At 44.0% G+C, this 14,956-nt stretch overlaps 1 protein-coding gene across 1 annotated transcript; it reads left to right on the plus strand.

Moving 5' to 3' along the window:
- The first annotated feature begins 515 nt into the window (after nucleotides 1-515).
- On the plus strand, nucleotides 516-13,854 carry LOC115473574 (probable low-specificity L-threonine aldolase 2). Its single transcript, XM_030208648.1, has 7 exons — nucleotides 516-822; nucleotides 9,646-9,729; nucleotides 10,085-10,173; nucleotides 11,793-11,978; nucleotides 12,056-12,193; nucleotides 12,279-12,471; nucleotides 12,921-13,854. The coding sequence occupies exons 1-7, from the start codon at nucleotides 573-575 to the stop codon at nucleotides 13,223-13,225; spliced, it is 1,245 nt and encodes a 414-aa protein (XP_030064508.1). The 5' UTR covers nucleotides 516-572; the 3' UTR covers nucleotides 13,226-13,854.
- The last annotated feature ends 1,102 nt before the right edge of the window (nucleotides 13,855-14,956 follow it).

A 14,956-nucleotide genomic window follows, 5' to 3' on the forward strand; every position in this document is an offset into this window, starting at 1 on the left:
ACTTTTCTGTAAACTCTTGTCTCTTATGTTTCTGGGTCTTGGAGGGTTAAGGACGGTGACTGAGCACTTGAAACCCTTTGCCTGGAAGATTCTGCCCCAAAGGACCCCGTCTCAGAGGCGTGGCTGGGTGGGTTGGAAGGATAGTGGCCACTCCCCCAAAAGAAAACAATCCATCATGCATCGGGCTCTTAGAAATGAATTAATGGAACCGGGGCTTGACAACACCATGCACGAGAACAGCATTTAATGTGCGGTACCACCACGAGACAGTGCAGCAGCAGCACACATGAGAGCGCTGCGCGAGCGACCATCTCGTGAGAGCTCCGCCCCGCCCACCACCTCACGTGACCCAGCCACCACCCACTCATCTCCCTCCATGCAGTCAATCATCCCGCCTACTCCCTTTTTATAGGTCTTTCCTGTTCACGTGACCCTGCTCGCTCCTCCCTCACGTGATTCCCCACCGGAAGCTCCTCTGGCATGATGGGACTTGTAGTTCTCGCCCCGTCCACCACCGTTAGCAGTGGTTTGGGTCGTTGTCTCGCCCTCCAGACTCCGATCTGACCGGCCAGATGCGGCTCCGTCTCCTCCTCCAGGGCCTAGTTCGGCGCTGCGGAGGTCGGGGGCCGGGGGGGCTTCGCTGGGCTGAGGCTCCCCTGCGCTTCTATTGGGCCTCGCAGGTTCCCCAGGGAAGTCAGGCCCGGGCCCGGGTGGTGGATCTCCGCAGTGACACGGTCAGTAAACCCAGTGCAGAGATGAGACGGGCCATGGCCAGGGCAGAGGTCGGTGACGATGTCTATGGAGAAGATCCAACCGTCAATGGTGAGCCCATCCTCAATGGACTACAACTCCCAGACTGCTCTAGGATGTACATTTAAAACCAGAACTGGCCAAGAACGCTCCTTCCTGGAATGGGTAACTGGGCTACAGACTCAGCTCAGCTTTATTTATTTATTTATTTATTTGCATTTGTATTCCCACATTTTCCCACCTATTTGCCGGCTCAGTGTGGCTTACAATACATTGTAAAAGATGGAAGTGCAGTTGGTTGCAGTACAGTTATGGATTACATTGTGAAGAATTATATAAGACAGCTTACGTAAGAATAGCCCTAATGGGTCAGACCAATGGTCCATTTAGCCCAGTATTCTATGCCAGAAACCCAAATACTAGCAACATTTCATGATACCAATCCCAGGGTAAGCAGTGGCATCCCCATGTCTGTCTAAATAGCAGACTATCGACTTTTCCTCCAGGAATTTGGCCAAACGTTTTTTAAAACCGCTGTTACCACATCCTTTTAGTTCTATTCAGCTCATTCTTTAAGGCTCAAATCATCGTGCAAAAAACTGTTTCAGTTTACTGCCGTTTCATCTTGGGATTTGTTACCTGCCACTTTATGGCTAGAACAAGGCTACCTGAGGTTTTGATGATCTTTAAAATTTTGGCTTTTTCAAAAGTATTACAAATAATCATAGAAATGTTCTGCTTCGTTTGGTAATGTGTTGCAAAATAACTCTCCTCTCGTGTGTCTGGGCAAAAAACTCTTTATTTGGGAGTCAATCCCCTTCTTATATACTCTATGAATATTCATGGATATTACATGTATTATCATTACTATTGGTTACATTTTGCTTACACAACCATGATCATGCATTGCTTACAAGAACAACTCTACATGAACAGCTCGTGAACCTGCTCAGGAATGTACAAACATCACCTGCTATTCTGCTACTTTCTCAGGAAAGAACAAAAACATCACATGCTAGATTCTCAGGAATATACAAAACATCATCTGCTGCCTGTATCCAAATACATTCTATCTACATCTCCACCTTTTTTTTTTTTTTTTTTTTTTTTAATGAAATCTCCGTGGTGTGCCAGCTGGAGATGGAGGTGGAGATGTTTGTAATAGCTTATAAACATATTGAGCAGAGTGACGTGTTGGAGCGAATGGACGAGGAAAACATAAAGAAAAAAGGTTAGGAATGCATTGTATACAACAGCAAAAAATAGTGAAAACAAAAATACCAATGACTAAATACTGGATAATAGGGCGGAGCCAGGTCCAAGGGATCCATTGCCACAATTGATCCCATACATCAGAGAGTAGGTTATTATGAATAGTAATATGAGTAGTTAAATTCCGTAGGAAAGCTAATTGTTTGTCAATGGCCTTTGAATTGTCAGATAAATTAAAACAGCACATGTCCTGAAACTCTTCGCAACCATGATGGTTAAGTAATAAAAGATAATCAATGGCTGCTCGATTTTGTAAAACTCCATGACGTAATTGCTGTTGCTCAGCATTAAGTAAACTAATAGCAGTGGAGGTTGCATTGATTGATTTAATTGCCCAACAGGCTAATTCACGAATATTTTTTGCATTTGCCGCTGCCAATGCAGGGACACCTATTAATGAAAATGCAAGTGCCAGATATTCAGTTTGACTCAGAAATTTAACATTATCATTGCAATTGGCAGCAAGGGTCATACGCTTGGATCGCATATGTGAGGAGTTAGAAAATAAAATATGTTTACTGGGAAGTACCATAGTGAGTCGACTTAGACAGCATGTAGTACCATCAGATATATTAGCTGGAATATAATTAAAGGTATACATTCCACATGACCAAAACCAACCAGGGGGTAAATGAGTAAATTTATAAATATATGAAACATTTTCGTAGGAGCTACAATTTAACAAAGTTGGTCCAAAATTAACACAATTTGATCGGGTACAATTAACCATACGAGCACATGTCATATTGATACTAGCTATTTGATTGGTTCTCACATGCATTGCCAAAGTAGGCGGCAACAGGGTTTGTGTTCCCCAATTATGGTATTCATAAGAAGCATTTCGATAGGATGAATTAACAGGAAGCTGTGAATAAAACCAAGTATCATTTTGCATATCTTTAGGATCATGACATACTGGAATCAGGCAAGTTGCCAAAACTTCTCCAACTGCCTTTTGATGAGAAAGACAGAAATCAGTTTGGTTCAGTGAAATTGCAAACGCTTCCCAAATATTTTTTGTGGGAAGTAATTGTGACTGTCCACAAGGTATGTACAAACAACAACACAGTAGAAGCAATGTAATGGAATTAGCATTAAGCGCTGCAATAATAGCCACTACGAAGTTATCATCAGTCTTTTCAATATGAGCTTTTTCTAAAGTCTCTGTAGCTTGTTGACTCAAGGCTTTAATTTGTCCCCAAGTAACAGGAGCATTAGGTTGACGAGTCACTGACCGTTTGCGTGTTTGCATCTGCGGTCCTTGAAGGGTGAGTGTGAAATTGGGAATTGGGTTGTGAAGACCTTGATGCCACGACATGAGGTTTCACCCACTTTGCTGGAATCCACACCGGGCCAGAATCTGTTTGAACAGCAGCGTAACCACGACCCCAGGTAAGGAGAGGCACAGGGGAACTCCACTGATCAGAAGGTAGTTGTCGGTATATGACCAAAGGACGAGATAAAGGTGGGGCAGGAGTACGAAAATGTTGTTCAAATCTGGAAGAAAAAGTTTTTGTAGCAGGATTATTGATGAGATTGAGATGATTCAGTGTGTAAAGGATTTGTGCTAAGCATTCATCAATGCTTACTCTATGACGGAGAATACCGTCTTTTTTTGTAGTCAGATTACTTAAAGCAGTTTTCAGTGTGCGATTAGCACGTTCAACAATAGCTTGACCAGTGGAGTTATAGGGGATACCAAAAAGGTGCTCAATATGCCAGAGGGTCAGGAACTCCTGTAAGGAGGTGGAAGTATAAGCAGGGGCATTGTCTGTCTTGAGAGTTTTAGGAACACCCATGACCGCAAAAGCTTGGAGAAGATGAGAGCGGACATGAGATGTAGTTTCCCCTTTTTGTGCAGTGACCCACAAAAATCCAGAATGAGTATCAACAACCACATGAAGCTTAGACCATTGACCAAAAGGGGGAAAGTGAGTAACGTCCATTTGCCAGAGGCTATTAACTTCCAGACCACGAGGATTAACTCCAGGAAAAAAGGTAGTAGGAGCTGAAAAGGAACATTGTGGACAATTTTTGATAATAGCTCTAGCTTCTTCTAAAGAAATTTGAAACTGGCGAGCTAGGCTAGGTGCATTTTGATGATGAAGTTCATGACTGCAGTGTGCTGTGGAGAAAAAATGAAGATGGCGATCCGCTCGAGCATTCCCTTCAGACAGACCACCAGGAAAAGGTTGATGACTGCGGATATGACCTATAAAGAGAGAAGAAAGGCGATTCTCCAAGTAACCTTGGAGGGTTAACAGTAAAGCATAAAAAGAGGCATCCATTTTGAATGATACATAACTGTCGGGCATGCGACGGACAAGATTAGCACAATATTGACTGTCAACAATAAGATTCAGTGGTTGATCTGAAAATAAAGAAAGAGCCAGGATGATGGCAGCAAGCTCTGAACGTTGAGCAGAGGTTTGTGGAGAGGTAAATTTGACGTGCCATTTGTTCAGATTGTACCAAGTAACCACCCCACGAGTGGGACTACCATCTGTAAAGACGGTGAGAGCAGTAGGGAGTGGACGTAAAGAAATGGGATCATGAAGAGTGATTGGCAAAATGGATGTGCCCTGTATGCGAGGGTCTTTAGGATAGTGGCAATCTATAATACCAACATAAGTGGCTAAAATAAATTGCAAGTCGTCGGAGAACTGAATCATTTTTTCCCACTGCCACAAAGAATGAGGAATGATGAGTTTAAGAATGTCGAAACCAGTCATGAATGTTGCTCGCTCTCGAGCTTTAGTAATCAGCAAGGCTAGTTGCTGGGGCCATTGTGTAATAGTAGAATGGAGAGTATTCTGTAAATAGACCCATTCTATCAATTTCGGAGGAGTTGTATCTTGATATAAGACACCAAACGGTTGTCGGTGGGTGGGGTCTTTGAGAACGCAAAAACAAAAAAGGGCAAATGCATCTCGTCTATCTGTCCATTTTGTTTGTAAGATTTGATCCAATTGTGACAGAATTGTTTGTTGCGATGCAGTGAGTGTAATTAATTCAGCAGGTGTTTTATGACCTTTTAATGCGAGAAACAGGGGTTGTAAAAATTCTGTAGGAAGTTTCAAGTAGGGACGTAACCAATTGAGATTTCCTAAAATCTCTTGTAATTGATGTAATGTCGTGGGAGACTGTAAATTGAGATGAGGAGCGACAGGTTGGGCTGCAGCTTTAGTCATACGGAAACCTAGATATAAATAGGGTTCCTTTTCTTGAACCTTCTCTGAGGCAATTGTTAATCCTGAGGAGGCCAAGATAGAAATTAAAGTAGATTTCCAAGAAGGGGGAAGAGTTATCCCTGCAATTAGTATATCATCCATATAATGATATACCAAAAGTTGAGGGAAATAGGCACGAAATGGTTGCAAGGCTTGATGAACATAGTATTGACAAATAGTGGGTGAATTTAACATTCCCTGGGGCAAAACTTTCCAACAATACCTAGTAGTAGGGTGTGCATTATTGTAAACAGGTACAGTAAAAGCAAAGTATTTATAATCTTTTTCCTGGAGAGGAATTGAAAAAAAACAATCCTTCAGATCTATAATAGCTAATTGATAATCATAAGGAATCAAATTAGGATTTGGAATACCACATTGTAACGGGCCCATTGGTTCTAAAATCGCATTAATAGCTCGTAGGTCATGTAAAAATCTCCATTTTCCGGATTTTTTCTTGATCACAAATACCGGAGTATTATATGGAGAATTGGTAGGCTCAATGTGATTTAATTGTAATTGTTCTTCCACCAATTGATGTAAAATCAACAGTTTTTCTCTGGTAATCGGCCACTGCTCTACCCAAACAGGTTTGTCAGTTTTCCATTCCAAAGGAAGAGAAAAAGACATATTTATGAACTGTTAATCAGGTAGGATCAATGATGCATCTAATTGTTCCAAAAGGTCACGACCCCATAAATTAAAGGGTACTTGTAAAATACAGGGCTTAATATGTCCTAGAACCTTGGTATCGTTAGGATATGTAATAGATAACCATTGAGAACTTTGGGAGGCTGACTGAGTTCCCCCTATTCCTGTCACATGTGAAGTATCTTCAATGGGCCATTCCACAGGCCATTGTTTATAAGCTATGACAGAAACATCCGCCCCGGTATCTAATATACCAACAAAGGGCTTTTGTTGCAATAAAATTTGAGCAGTGGGTCGTGCATTAGAAACCGGTTTTAAAACTGCACTTACCTGTCGCGTAGATCCAAAGCCCCCTGTACGAGAGACAGTAGAAGGAATAGGTGCTGTAAAATATGGTAAAATAATTAATTGTGCCCACGAGTCCCCGGGAGAAATTGTTAAAGGTGATGAGGACCATACTTGAATTTTAACAATGCCTGTGTAATCAGCATCAATAACTCCAGGGATAACATGAATACCTGCCTTCGATGCAGAGGAGCGAGGTAATACTAAACCTACAGTAGCCGCTGGAATGGGTCCTTTAAAGGTAGTATTATATACCAAAACTTCATGAGGTAAGATGGCAGTTTTACATTCCGCTGCAATAAGGTCAATTCCTGCACTACCTTGTGTAGCAGTAGTACTATGAGCAAAAGACCCTTGCACTCCCTTTGGACCGAGGTTAGGAGTTAACCCGGAGCAAAGTTTTTTGGGGGTGGCGGTGTGGAATTAATTGGATTAGAGCGACATTGATTGGCCCAATGATATCCTTTTTGACATCGAGGACATTTTCGAGAAGGTCGAGAAGGTCCTTTTGCAAAGTTGGCACCCCCTCCTGGGGCTCTACACTGAGCTCGAAAATGTCCTGGTTTCTTACAATTAAAACACGTCCCCTGTGGCTTATTACCTTTTTGTATAGCTCCTGCTAACAAATTCATAGAATAACCATGAGTCCCCACATCTGCACATGCGCTCAATAAATCTGCTAAAGTAATTCCTGGGCGATGAGCTACAGTCTGCAATGCCTTTTTGCAATCTGAATTTGCATTTTCTTGGGCTAATTTAATCAATAACTCTGTTTGCGCATCAAGATTATCAATTTGCCTAGTTACAGCTTCCTGCAATCGATTAACAAATTGAAGGTAAGATTCGGTTGCACCCTGTTTAATTGATGCAAAAGATTTTGTTGGTTTATTCCCTTCTGGTGTTCTTTTAAATGCTCGCAAGATACAAGTGCCTATGGCTTGAAAACAGGTATCGTTTTGTTGAATTTGCATATCAAGGGTTGAAAATGGTCCCGATCCATAAATTTGATCAGGCACCAAATTAGTCCCAGTGATAAGTTGTGCTGCTTGCTTATATTCATTATCCCACACTACATATTGCGCAGGAGTTAACAGCATACGGAAAAGGTCTTTCCAATCTTTTGGAGTCATTAAGTAACCGTTACTAATCCCTTCTATCATGCCTTGAACAAATGAACTTTTTAAACCTGATTCTACGATAGCTCTACGTAATTCTCTCAAAACTTGATAAGGTAGAGCAGTCCATTCTGCATGATGTGTTTCGTTCCCTGCCTCTATTGTTGTAGTTCTAGTAACTGGGTATAAATTAGGATTAGGTTCCGAATTATCCCATAGATCATCGTTCCAAATGAATTCACCATTTTTTCGTGCTTGCTGTATACCTAATTGAATTAAACTAGGTCGTTCTACGCTCTTTGGTGTTTTGGTAATAATAACGCTATCATTAGCGTTGTTGTTTTGGATATTTTCAATTGGTTTATTAGGGGTAGTAGTAGTAAAGTCAGGAGTTTTGTTTTGCTCTTCCCTTCCCATATCGGTGGCCAGCCGACAAGAAGGAGGAGAAGGTGTAGGTCCAAGAGTCGCGGGAGGTAAAAGAGACCAGGTCTTGCCTGGCAATTTGTTGGATATATTTTCGTTAGTAATGCCTGTCAATCCAGAAGAGAGAATTACTATAGTAGAATATATCTCTCTCCAAGTCAATAATATAGGAGTCGAAACTCTAGGCTCTAAACGAAACTGCTGCCCTATCTTTTCCCATGTTTGAGGATCGAATGATCCCTTCTCTGGATACCAGGGACATTGACAAACTATTTCCTCAATTAAACGCTCTATATCTTTAAGAGTTATTGGATTTCGGGAGGAACCATATCTTTGCGTTATAGTATATAGCTCCTGTGCATGTTGTTTATGTGATGATGTTAAATTTCCCCCCATACTTACAGTGTTCCGTAGAAGGAATGGCGCGCTGACTGTTCCAGTCGTAGTAAGTACGTCACGTTTTCACCGATCACGTCGGGGATCACCAGATGTTGCAAAATAACTCTCCTCTCGTGTGTCTGGGCAAAAAACTCTTTATTTGGGAGTCAATCCCCTTCTTATATACTCTATGAATATTCATGGATATTACATGTATTATCATTACTATTGGTTACATTTTGCTTACACAACCATGATCATGCATTGCTTACAAGAACAACTCTACATGAACAGCTCGTGAACCTGCTCAGGAATGTACAAACATCACCTGCTATTCTGCTACTTTCTCAGGAAAGAACAAAAACATCACATGCTAGATTCTCAGGAATATACAAAACATCATCTGCTGCCTGTATCCAAATACATTCTATCTACAGTAATGACCATAATACTCTACATAAGAATGTAAGAATAGCCATACTGGGTCAGACCAATGGTCCACTAGCCCAGTAACCTGTTTCAAACAGTGGCCAATCCAGGTCACAAGAAACCCAAATAGTAGCAAAATTCCATGATACCAATCCCAGGGTAAGCAGTGGCTTCCCCATGTCTGTCTAAATAGCAGACTATCGACTTTTCCTCCAGGAATTTGGCCAAACGTTTTTCTAAAACCCAGATACGCTAACCGCTGTTACCACATCCTTTTAGTTCTATTCAGCTCATTCTTTAAGGCTCAAATCATCGTGCAAAAAACTCTTTCAATTTACTGCCATTTCATCTTGGGATTTGTTACCTGCCGCGTTATGGCTAGAACAAGGCTACCTGAGATTTTGATGATCTTTAAAATTTTGGCTTTTTCAAAAGTATTACAAATAATCATAGAAATTTTCTGCTCCGTTTGTTAATGAGCATAATACTCTACATAAGAACGTAAGAATAGCCATACTGGGTCTGACCAATGGTCCACTAGCCCAGTAACCTGTTTCAAACAGTGGCCAATCCAGGTCACAAGAAACCCAAATAGTAGCAAAATTCCATGATACCAATCCCAGGGTAAGCAGTGGCTTCCCCGTGTCTGTCGCAATAGCAGAATGTGGACTTTTGCTCCAGGACCTTGTCCAAACCTTTTTTAAACCCAGATATGCTAACCGCTGTTACCACCTTCTCTGGCAAAGAGTTCCAGAGCTTAACTATTCGTTGAGTGGAAAAATATTTCCTCATATTTGTTTTAAAAGTATTTCCATTTAACTTCATTGAGTGTCCCCTACTCTGTACTTTTTGAAAGAGTAAAACAAAATCAATTCACTTTTACCTTACAGTCAGTTGATTAGTTCTTTACTTTTGAAACTTAAAAAAAATCTATTTGTAAATCATCTGCAGTTATTGGTCAGGACAGTTTATGAAAAGTAGATGCTATGCTATGTTACTGCCTGTAGTGTCTGACAAGCTGCCAGTGTCATTTCCCATCACTTGTTTTTCAGAACTACAGCAGCGGGTGGCTCAGCTTCTAGGGACAGAGGATTCCCTATTTGTGTCCTCAGGCACCATGGGAAATCTCATTTCTGGTGAGTACTGAGAGCTACATTATCCCTGAGGATCACCATGTCTACTGGTCTGTCCTATTCCGCTTCTACAGGAGCTATAGGGAATAGCGCAGAAGCTCTGGCAATGGAGAGGAGAAGTCAGAACTTTCCAGCAGGATTTACTAGATGATAACCTATTCCGTTGCTGGAAGGATTGAGGTGTAGGTGCCTCCTGAACATATTGTGGTTATAGAGGTTTCTAGTGTACAATCCACGAACTCTCCTGTGAGCAGAGAACACGAGAAGCACTTTCACCGCAGACCATCAAGTTTGTGGGGGAAACATGCTCTCTTTTAGGTCCCTAGTGGTTCTTCATTTCTCCTCTTTCCCCTCACAGTGATGTGTCACTGCAGGACCAGAGGTGCAGAGCTGCTACTCGGTGAAACATCCCATATCCATATGTATGAGCAAGGAGGAATTGCTCAGGTAATGCACAGGGAGAGTACAAGACAGCAGCTGTATGTGCAGTTGTCATGGTGAGGATACAGGCGGGAAATGCTTTCTAAAATTATCCAACCCTGACCCCACCCCCCACCCCCGTGTTGAATCTATTTTACGTTTGAGAAATGGCAGGGCCATCCCAAGGAAAACCTTCACCTGTCCTAAGCATCCCGGTCCCCCCAGTGTCCCCTTTCTCCTCCCTACCCCAGCCAGGTGGACAGCATCTTCCCTTCCCTACCTGGAGCTGTGCTGCTGGTGCAATGCATTACGTTCCACCAGGGCAGTCCTTATGCAAAGCAAAAGCAGCTAGTGTAAGGCCTTGAGCGGACGCACGTGGTAAAGGCCTGCTGCATTCTGCCTCCTCTGAAGTACATCTGCTCAAGGCTCCACATGGGCAGATCTCACTTTGTTTAAGGCTGAGTGCCATGCCACTCTGCCACCCCAGATGGACACCTGATGAAGCTAATGGTAGAACCAGCCCTGGGAAATGGTTCTTATAGAATCGCTCAGATGCTCACATGTTATTACATGTGCTTTTCTATAGAAGGTGGGTGGGTGTCGCTGAAGGTGTAGTTTGAGTGGAACAGAGTGGAGCTATGTGGTGTGAGCGTATTTCATAAAACACCACATACTGCACACAGTAGAACAGTAGAGTATCTGGAACTGTTATTTTTGTGCCACTGGGAATTATTTTGGGACCCTGTTTTACTAGAGGTTGACTGAAACTGGGGTTCTCAGTTTTGACCAAATCAGCAGCTGAAATGTTCTGTTCAGGCCAGCCGCCGTCACACCTCCAGCCCCAGTCTTACCCCCCTGCCACAGCCCCTCCGCTCTCCCACTGCCCGAAGGCCTTCCCTGGCCCTCCCTTTTAAATGCCCTGGTGGTCTAGTGGGCCACCAGGGCCTACCTTTTAAATCATTTGGTGGTCTAGTGGCCTCTCCAGTCACTCCTGCTTATGCTGGTTCCAATCCCAAAATGGCCGCCAGGACCTCCCATGGCAGCCTTGGCATCCAGTATGGCCAAGTAACCAGCGAGGGCAAGAACGACTGGCGATTGCTTTTGCCCAGAAGAAGCCACTAGAGCATTTAAAAGTAGGCCCAGGGAGGGCAGAGGGGTTGTGGTGGCAGCTGGGTCGGGGGGTGTGGGGGAGTTTCGGTTTCAGCTGAAGATGCAGTGGCATTTTCAGCCGAAACCTGAACCCAGATTTCAAGTTGGTTTCAGTGCTGCAACTGAAATTCAGTCAGCCTCTAATGTGCACATCTTAGTTGTCTTCATAAAATAGGTTTATGTTTTAAAATGTACGGCTGCCCAGTTCTAAACTTTCCCTCCATGCGCTTTGCCTTTGTGATTTTTTATTTGTTTTGGATTTAGCTCACACCCTTTTCAGCTGTAGCTTCAGGTACAGGACATATTTCTTTCCCCCCCCCCCCCCCTCTCCCCCAGGGGGGGTCACAATCTAAGTTTGTACTTGAGGCAATGGAGGGTGAAGTGTGATTCTCTGCTGCCCCTTAGTGGCTTTTACTGGTAATGACTTTTTCTTACAGTGAAAAACAGCCTCCTTTTTTAAATCACAGCTTCACATCTCCTCTTTCTCTTGAGAACAGATAGCAGGAGTTCACCATCGGACAGTAAAGGATGTCCCAGATGGCAGAATGGATCTCCAGGAGTTAGAACATAGGATACAGCAGCAGTACCCAGACCCTCATGTCCCACGCACACAGCTGATCTGCCTGGAGAACACACACTGCGCTGCCGGGGGACGGATCCTGCCACTCTCCTATCTCCAGGAAGTAAGTGGACAGTCACAAGGGGGCTCCGTTTCGTGCTTTTAATGCCTTTGACTGGCTTTGCCATTGCTCCCCTCCAGGTCCGTCACCTCGCTGACCGCTATTCATTAGCTGTGCATATAGATGGCGCACGACTACTGAACGCAGCAGTGGCTCTGGACGTGCCACCGGCCGTGATCACACAGCACTGTGACTCTGTGTCCATGTGTTTGTCCAAGGTAAGGACCTCGTGCTTTAAACTTGTCTGGGGTGAGGGTCTGTGTGCTGTGAATTCTCTTTTGCCTTGTCTCTCCATCCTCACAGGGGCTGGGAGCGCCTGCAGGAGCAATGATTGGTGGCCGCAGGCACTTCATCGAGGAAGCTCGGCGCGTGCGGAAGGTGCTGGGGGGAGCCATGCGGCAGGTGGGCGTCCTGGCAGCTCCTGCACTTGTTGGCTTAGTGCAGGCAGAGGAGAAGTTGAAGGATGACCATTGTAAGGCCAGGACTTTTGCACAAGGTGCAATAAAGATTTGCAGTGTTAACAGTTTGTACTTGAACATTTCTTGAAAATGCGAGACAGGAAAAGTGTTAAATTGGAGTGGCAGCCTCCTGGCTGAGTCCTGTTTGGGAGTGGTGTATAGTGACTCCCTGGTCTGCTTTCCTTGACGTGACAGAATTTCATTAGCATTGAGTCTCTTATGTTTTCCTGCACTGAGAGGAGGCAGACCTGTTGGAGACTTTTCCTGTGCTGGACTGTCAAGGGTGGAACTCAGCTACTAATACTACTACTATTTAGCATTTCTTTAGCGCTACAAAGCGTACGCAGTGCTGCACAAACAGAGCCGTGCAATGACATCTGGCCTATCAGCCACCGCACTAAGTTTTTTGGGTTGTAAACCATCTTGGCTGATCTATTGACAAATCTGCTTCTATAATTAAACCGTGTTCCTTGCTTTCTCGTTTCAGGTGTGTACGACCTGGCAGCCCCCTTCTGCTCCGTTGACCTGACGTCAGTGGAGAGCAACATAGTGTTTTTCCGTGTGGATGAGCCCCGCATCTCTCCCCAGGAATTCTGTGACCGCCTGCAGCATGTAAGCGAGGAGGAGGTTGCGGTGTTTGGGTGGGGGACTCGTGTTTTGATGCAGGTGTTTTTTGAGCGGACTCTGCGAGCAGTCTGGTATGATGGTGTTTCAGCAGAGGACACAGAGCTGGCTTTGCAGAAGCTGAAGTTTGTGCTGCAGAAGTACAGGGAAGAGCTTAAGGTTATCTGAGAATGCAGGATGGGGCAGCAAGCAGGAGCTGCGTTTTTGATTGGTCAGTGATGATTCCTGTCCCTCCCACATTCAGGAAAGCCAAAAGAACGTCATTCTGCCAAACCTCCAGGACTCAGTATTTCCGTCTAGTGCCAAACTACACGTAAGCAGAACTTGCTTTCTGCGAAACCTCTCCAGGGCACTACATGTGAACATGAGCCCACCACAGCTTTTACCTCATGGGATAGTGTCTCAGATCACAGCTGAGAATAATCACTTTCAAACACTAGACTAAGGGAATCTCAAGGCCCATATTCTCCATCCGCACAGAAACATTTTGATTCCATGTTTATTACAAGATTACAAAATAAGTACCTGAATATATGTAAACCGCTTTGAATGTAGTTGCAAAAACCTCATAAAGGCGGTATATGAAGTCCCAGTTCCCTTTCACAGGCTGCTTAGTATTGGTAGAGGCTGATTTGAATTTTGATTTCAAATTCACCACCGAAACTGGCCTGAAATTTGGGTTAGGGTTTTTCGCATTTTCAGCCGAAAGTGAAACTCCCTCCCTCCCCAATCAGAAAACATGCCCACTGGCAGCAGCTTCCCTCTCTCAAGCCCCTCCTGAGCTTCCCCCCCCCCCCCCCCCCCCCCCCCCCCCAGTGGCAGCCTCCTCCAGGGCCTACAGTTTTGTTGGTGCGTAGTGGGAGCAGGAGCGTCCCCACTCGCTCCTGCCCACACCTGGCTCAGAAAATGGCTTCCAGAACGTCCACGTGAGGTGACAGCCTGGGTAAGAGCTGATTCCAATTGCAAAATGGCTGCTAGGACCAGGAGGGGGTGGAGGGAGCAGACTCGGGAGGTGCCATCAGGTCGAGAGTCAGTTTTTTTTTCTGCCGAAACTGACTGCTCAATTTTGGTCGCAGATTTGATTTCAGTTGGGCTCTAATACGAGTTGTGGTAAAATAACACATCTTAATGGTAGCCCCCCCCCCCCCCCCCCCCAATATTTTGGGCTTTAAAATCAGCCTTTTAAGATGTACAAGAGAGGTTTGTTCTTGAAATTGATGTCAATGGTCTTAAACTACATATTGAAGTATTCTGGATGTTTTTCCTTTTTGGAATTAATTTATGATGTTTTCAGAAATTTTTTTGAACAATGAGTAGGTAATTATACTTATCTGAATCTCCCTGTTAACGGTTAAAAAAATGGTTGAGACAATAAGTCTGTGATTGACCTAATGTCAGTGCGAGTTCTCAATGAATATGAGCACAGTGTCTGTTTTAGAAAAAAATCTCTGCACAAATATAACAGTGCTGGGGCGTTCCTGTAACCAGCCCCTCCATATGACACATTGATTACGATTTATAACAAATTACTACTCTACCTATGAAACGTTATTCCATTATTATACTTCCTCTGTGCACAAGCCGGCATGTTTGAAAATATGTCAGATTAAATAAAAATGTTACCAACAATAAAGAACAACATGGATGCAGCAGCTCATAGGTTTGTTTGCTTTGTTTTGAGTGTACGGCGATGATGGCTGCCTGAGGAAGGGGAAACAGAGCTTGACCTAATTGGCTTCAACTCCTTCCTTCCTACTCATACACAACGCCATCCATCCACCTCTCCTCCCCTGGGTGCCTTCCCTCCACATGCTTCGTCAGCCTGGTGGTCTAGTAGCTTGCTGTGGGGCAGGAAAGATCCCCATTCCTGCCCGCTGCTGCTGATCTCTCGCTGCCACC

The sequence above is a fragment of the Microcaecilia unicolor genome, chromosome 6 (genome assembly GCF_901765095.1).
Source record: "Microcaecilia unicolor chromosome 6, aMicUni1.1, whole genome shotgun sequence".
Taxonomy (NCBI): domain Eukaryota; kingdom Metazoa; phylum Chordata; class Amphibia; order Gymnophiona; family Siphonopidae; genus Microcaecilia; species Microcaecilia unicolor.

Excerpts from the sequence above, each read along its gene's own strand:
- LOC115473574 (XM_030208648.1), top strand. The coding sequence starts at position 573 with ATGCGGCTCCGTCTCCTCCTCCAGGGCCTAGTTCGGCGCTGCGGAGGT. Across the intron at positions 823-9,645 it reads AGAAGATCCAACCGTCAATG|AACTACAGCAGCGGGTGGCT; the intron begins GTGAGCCCATCC and ends CTTGTTTTTCAG. Across the intron at positions 9,730-10,084 it reads CATGGGAAATCTCATTTCTG|TGATGTGTCACTGCAGGACC; the intron begins GTGAGTACTGAG and ends TTCCCCTCACAG.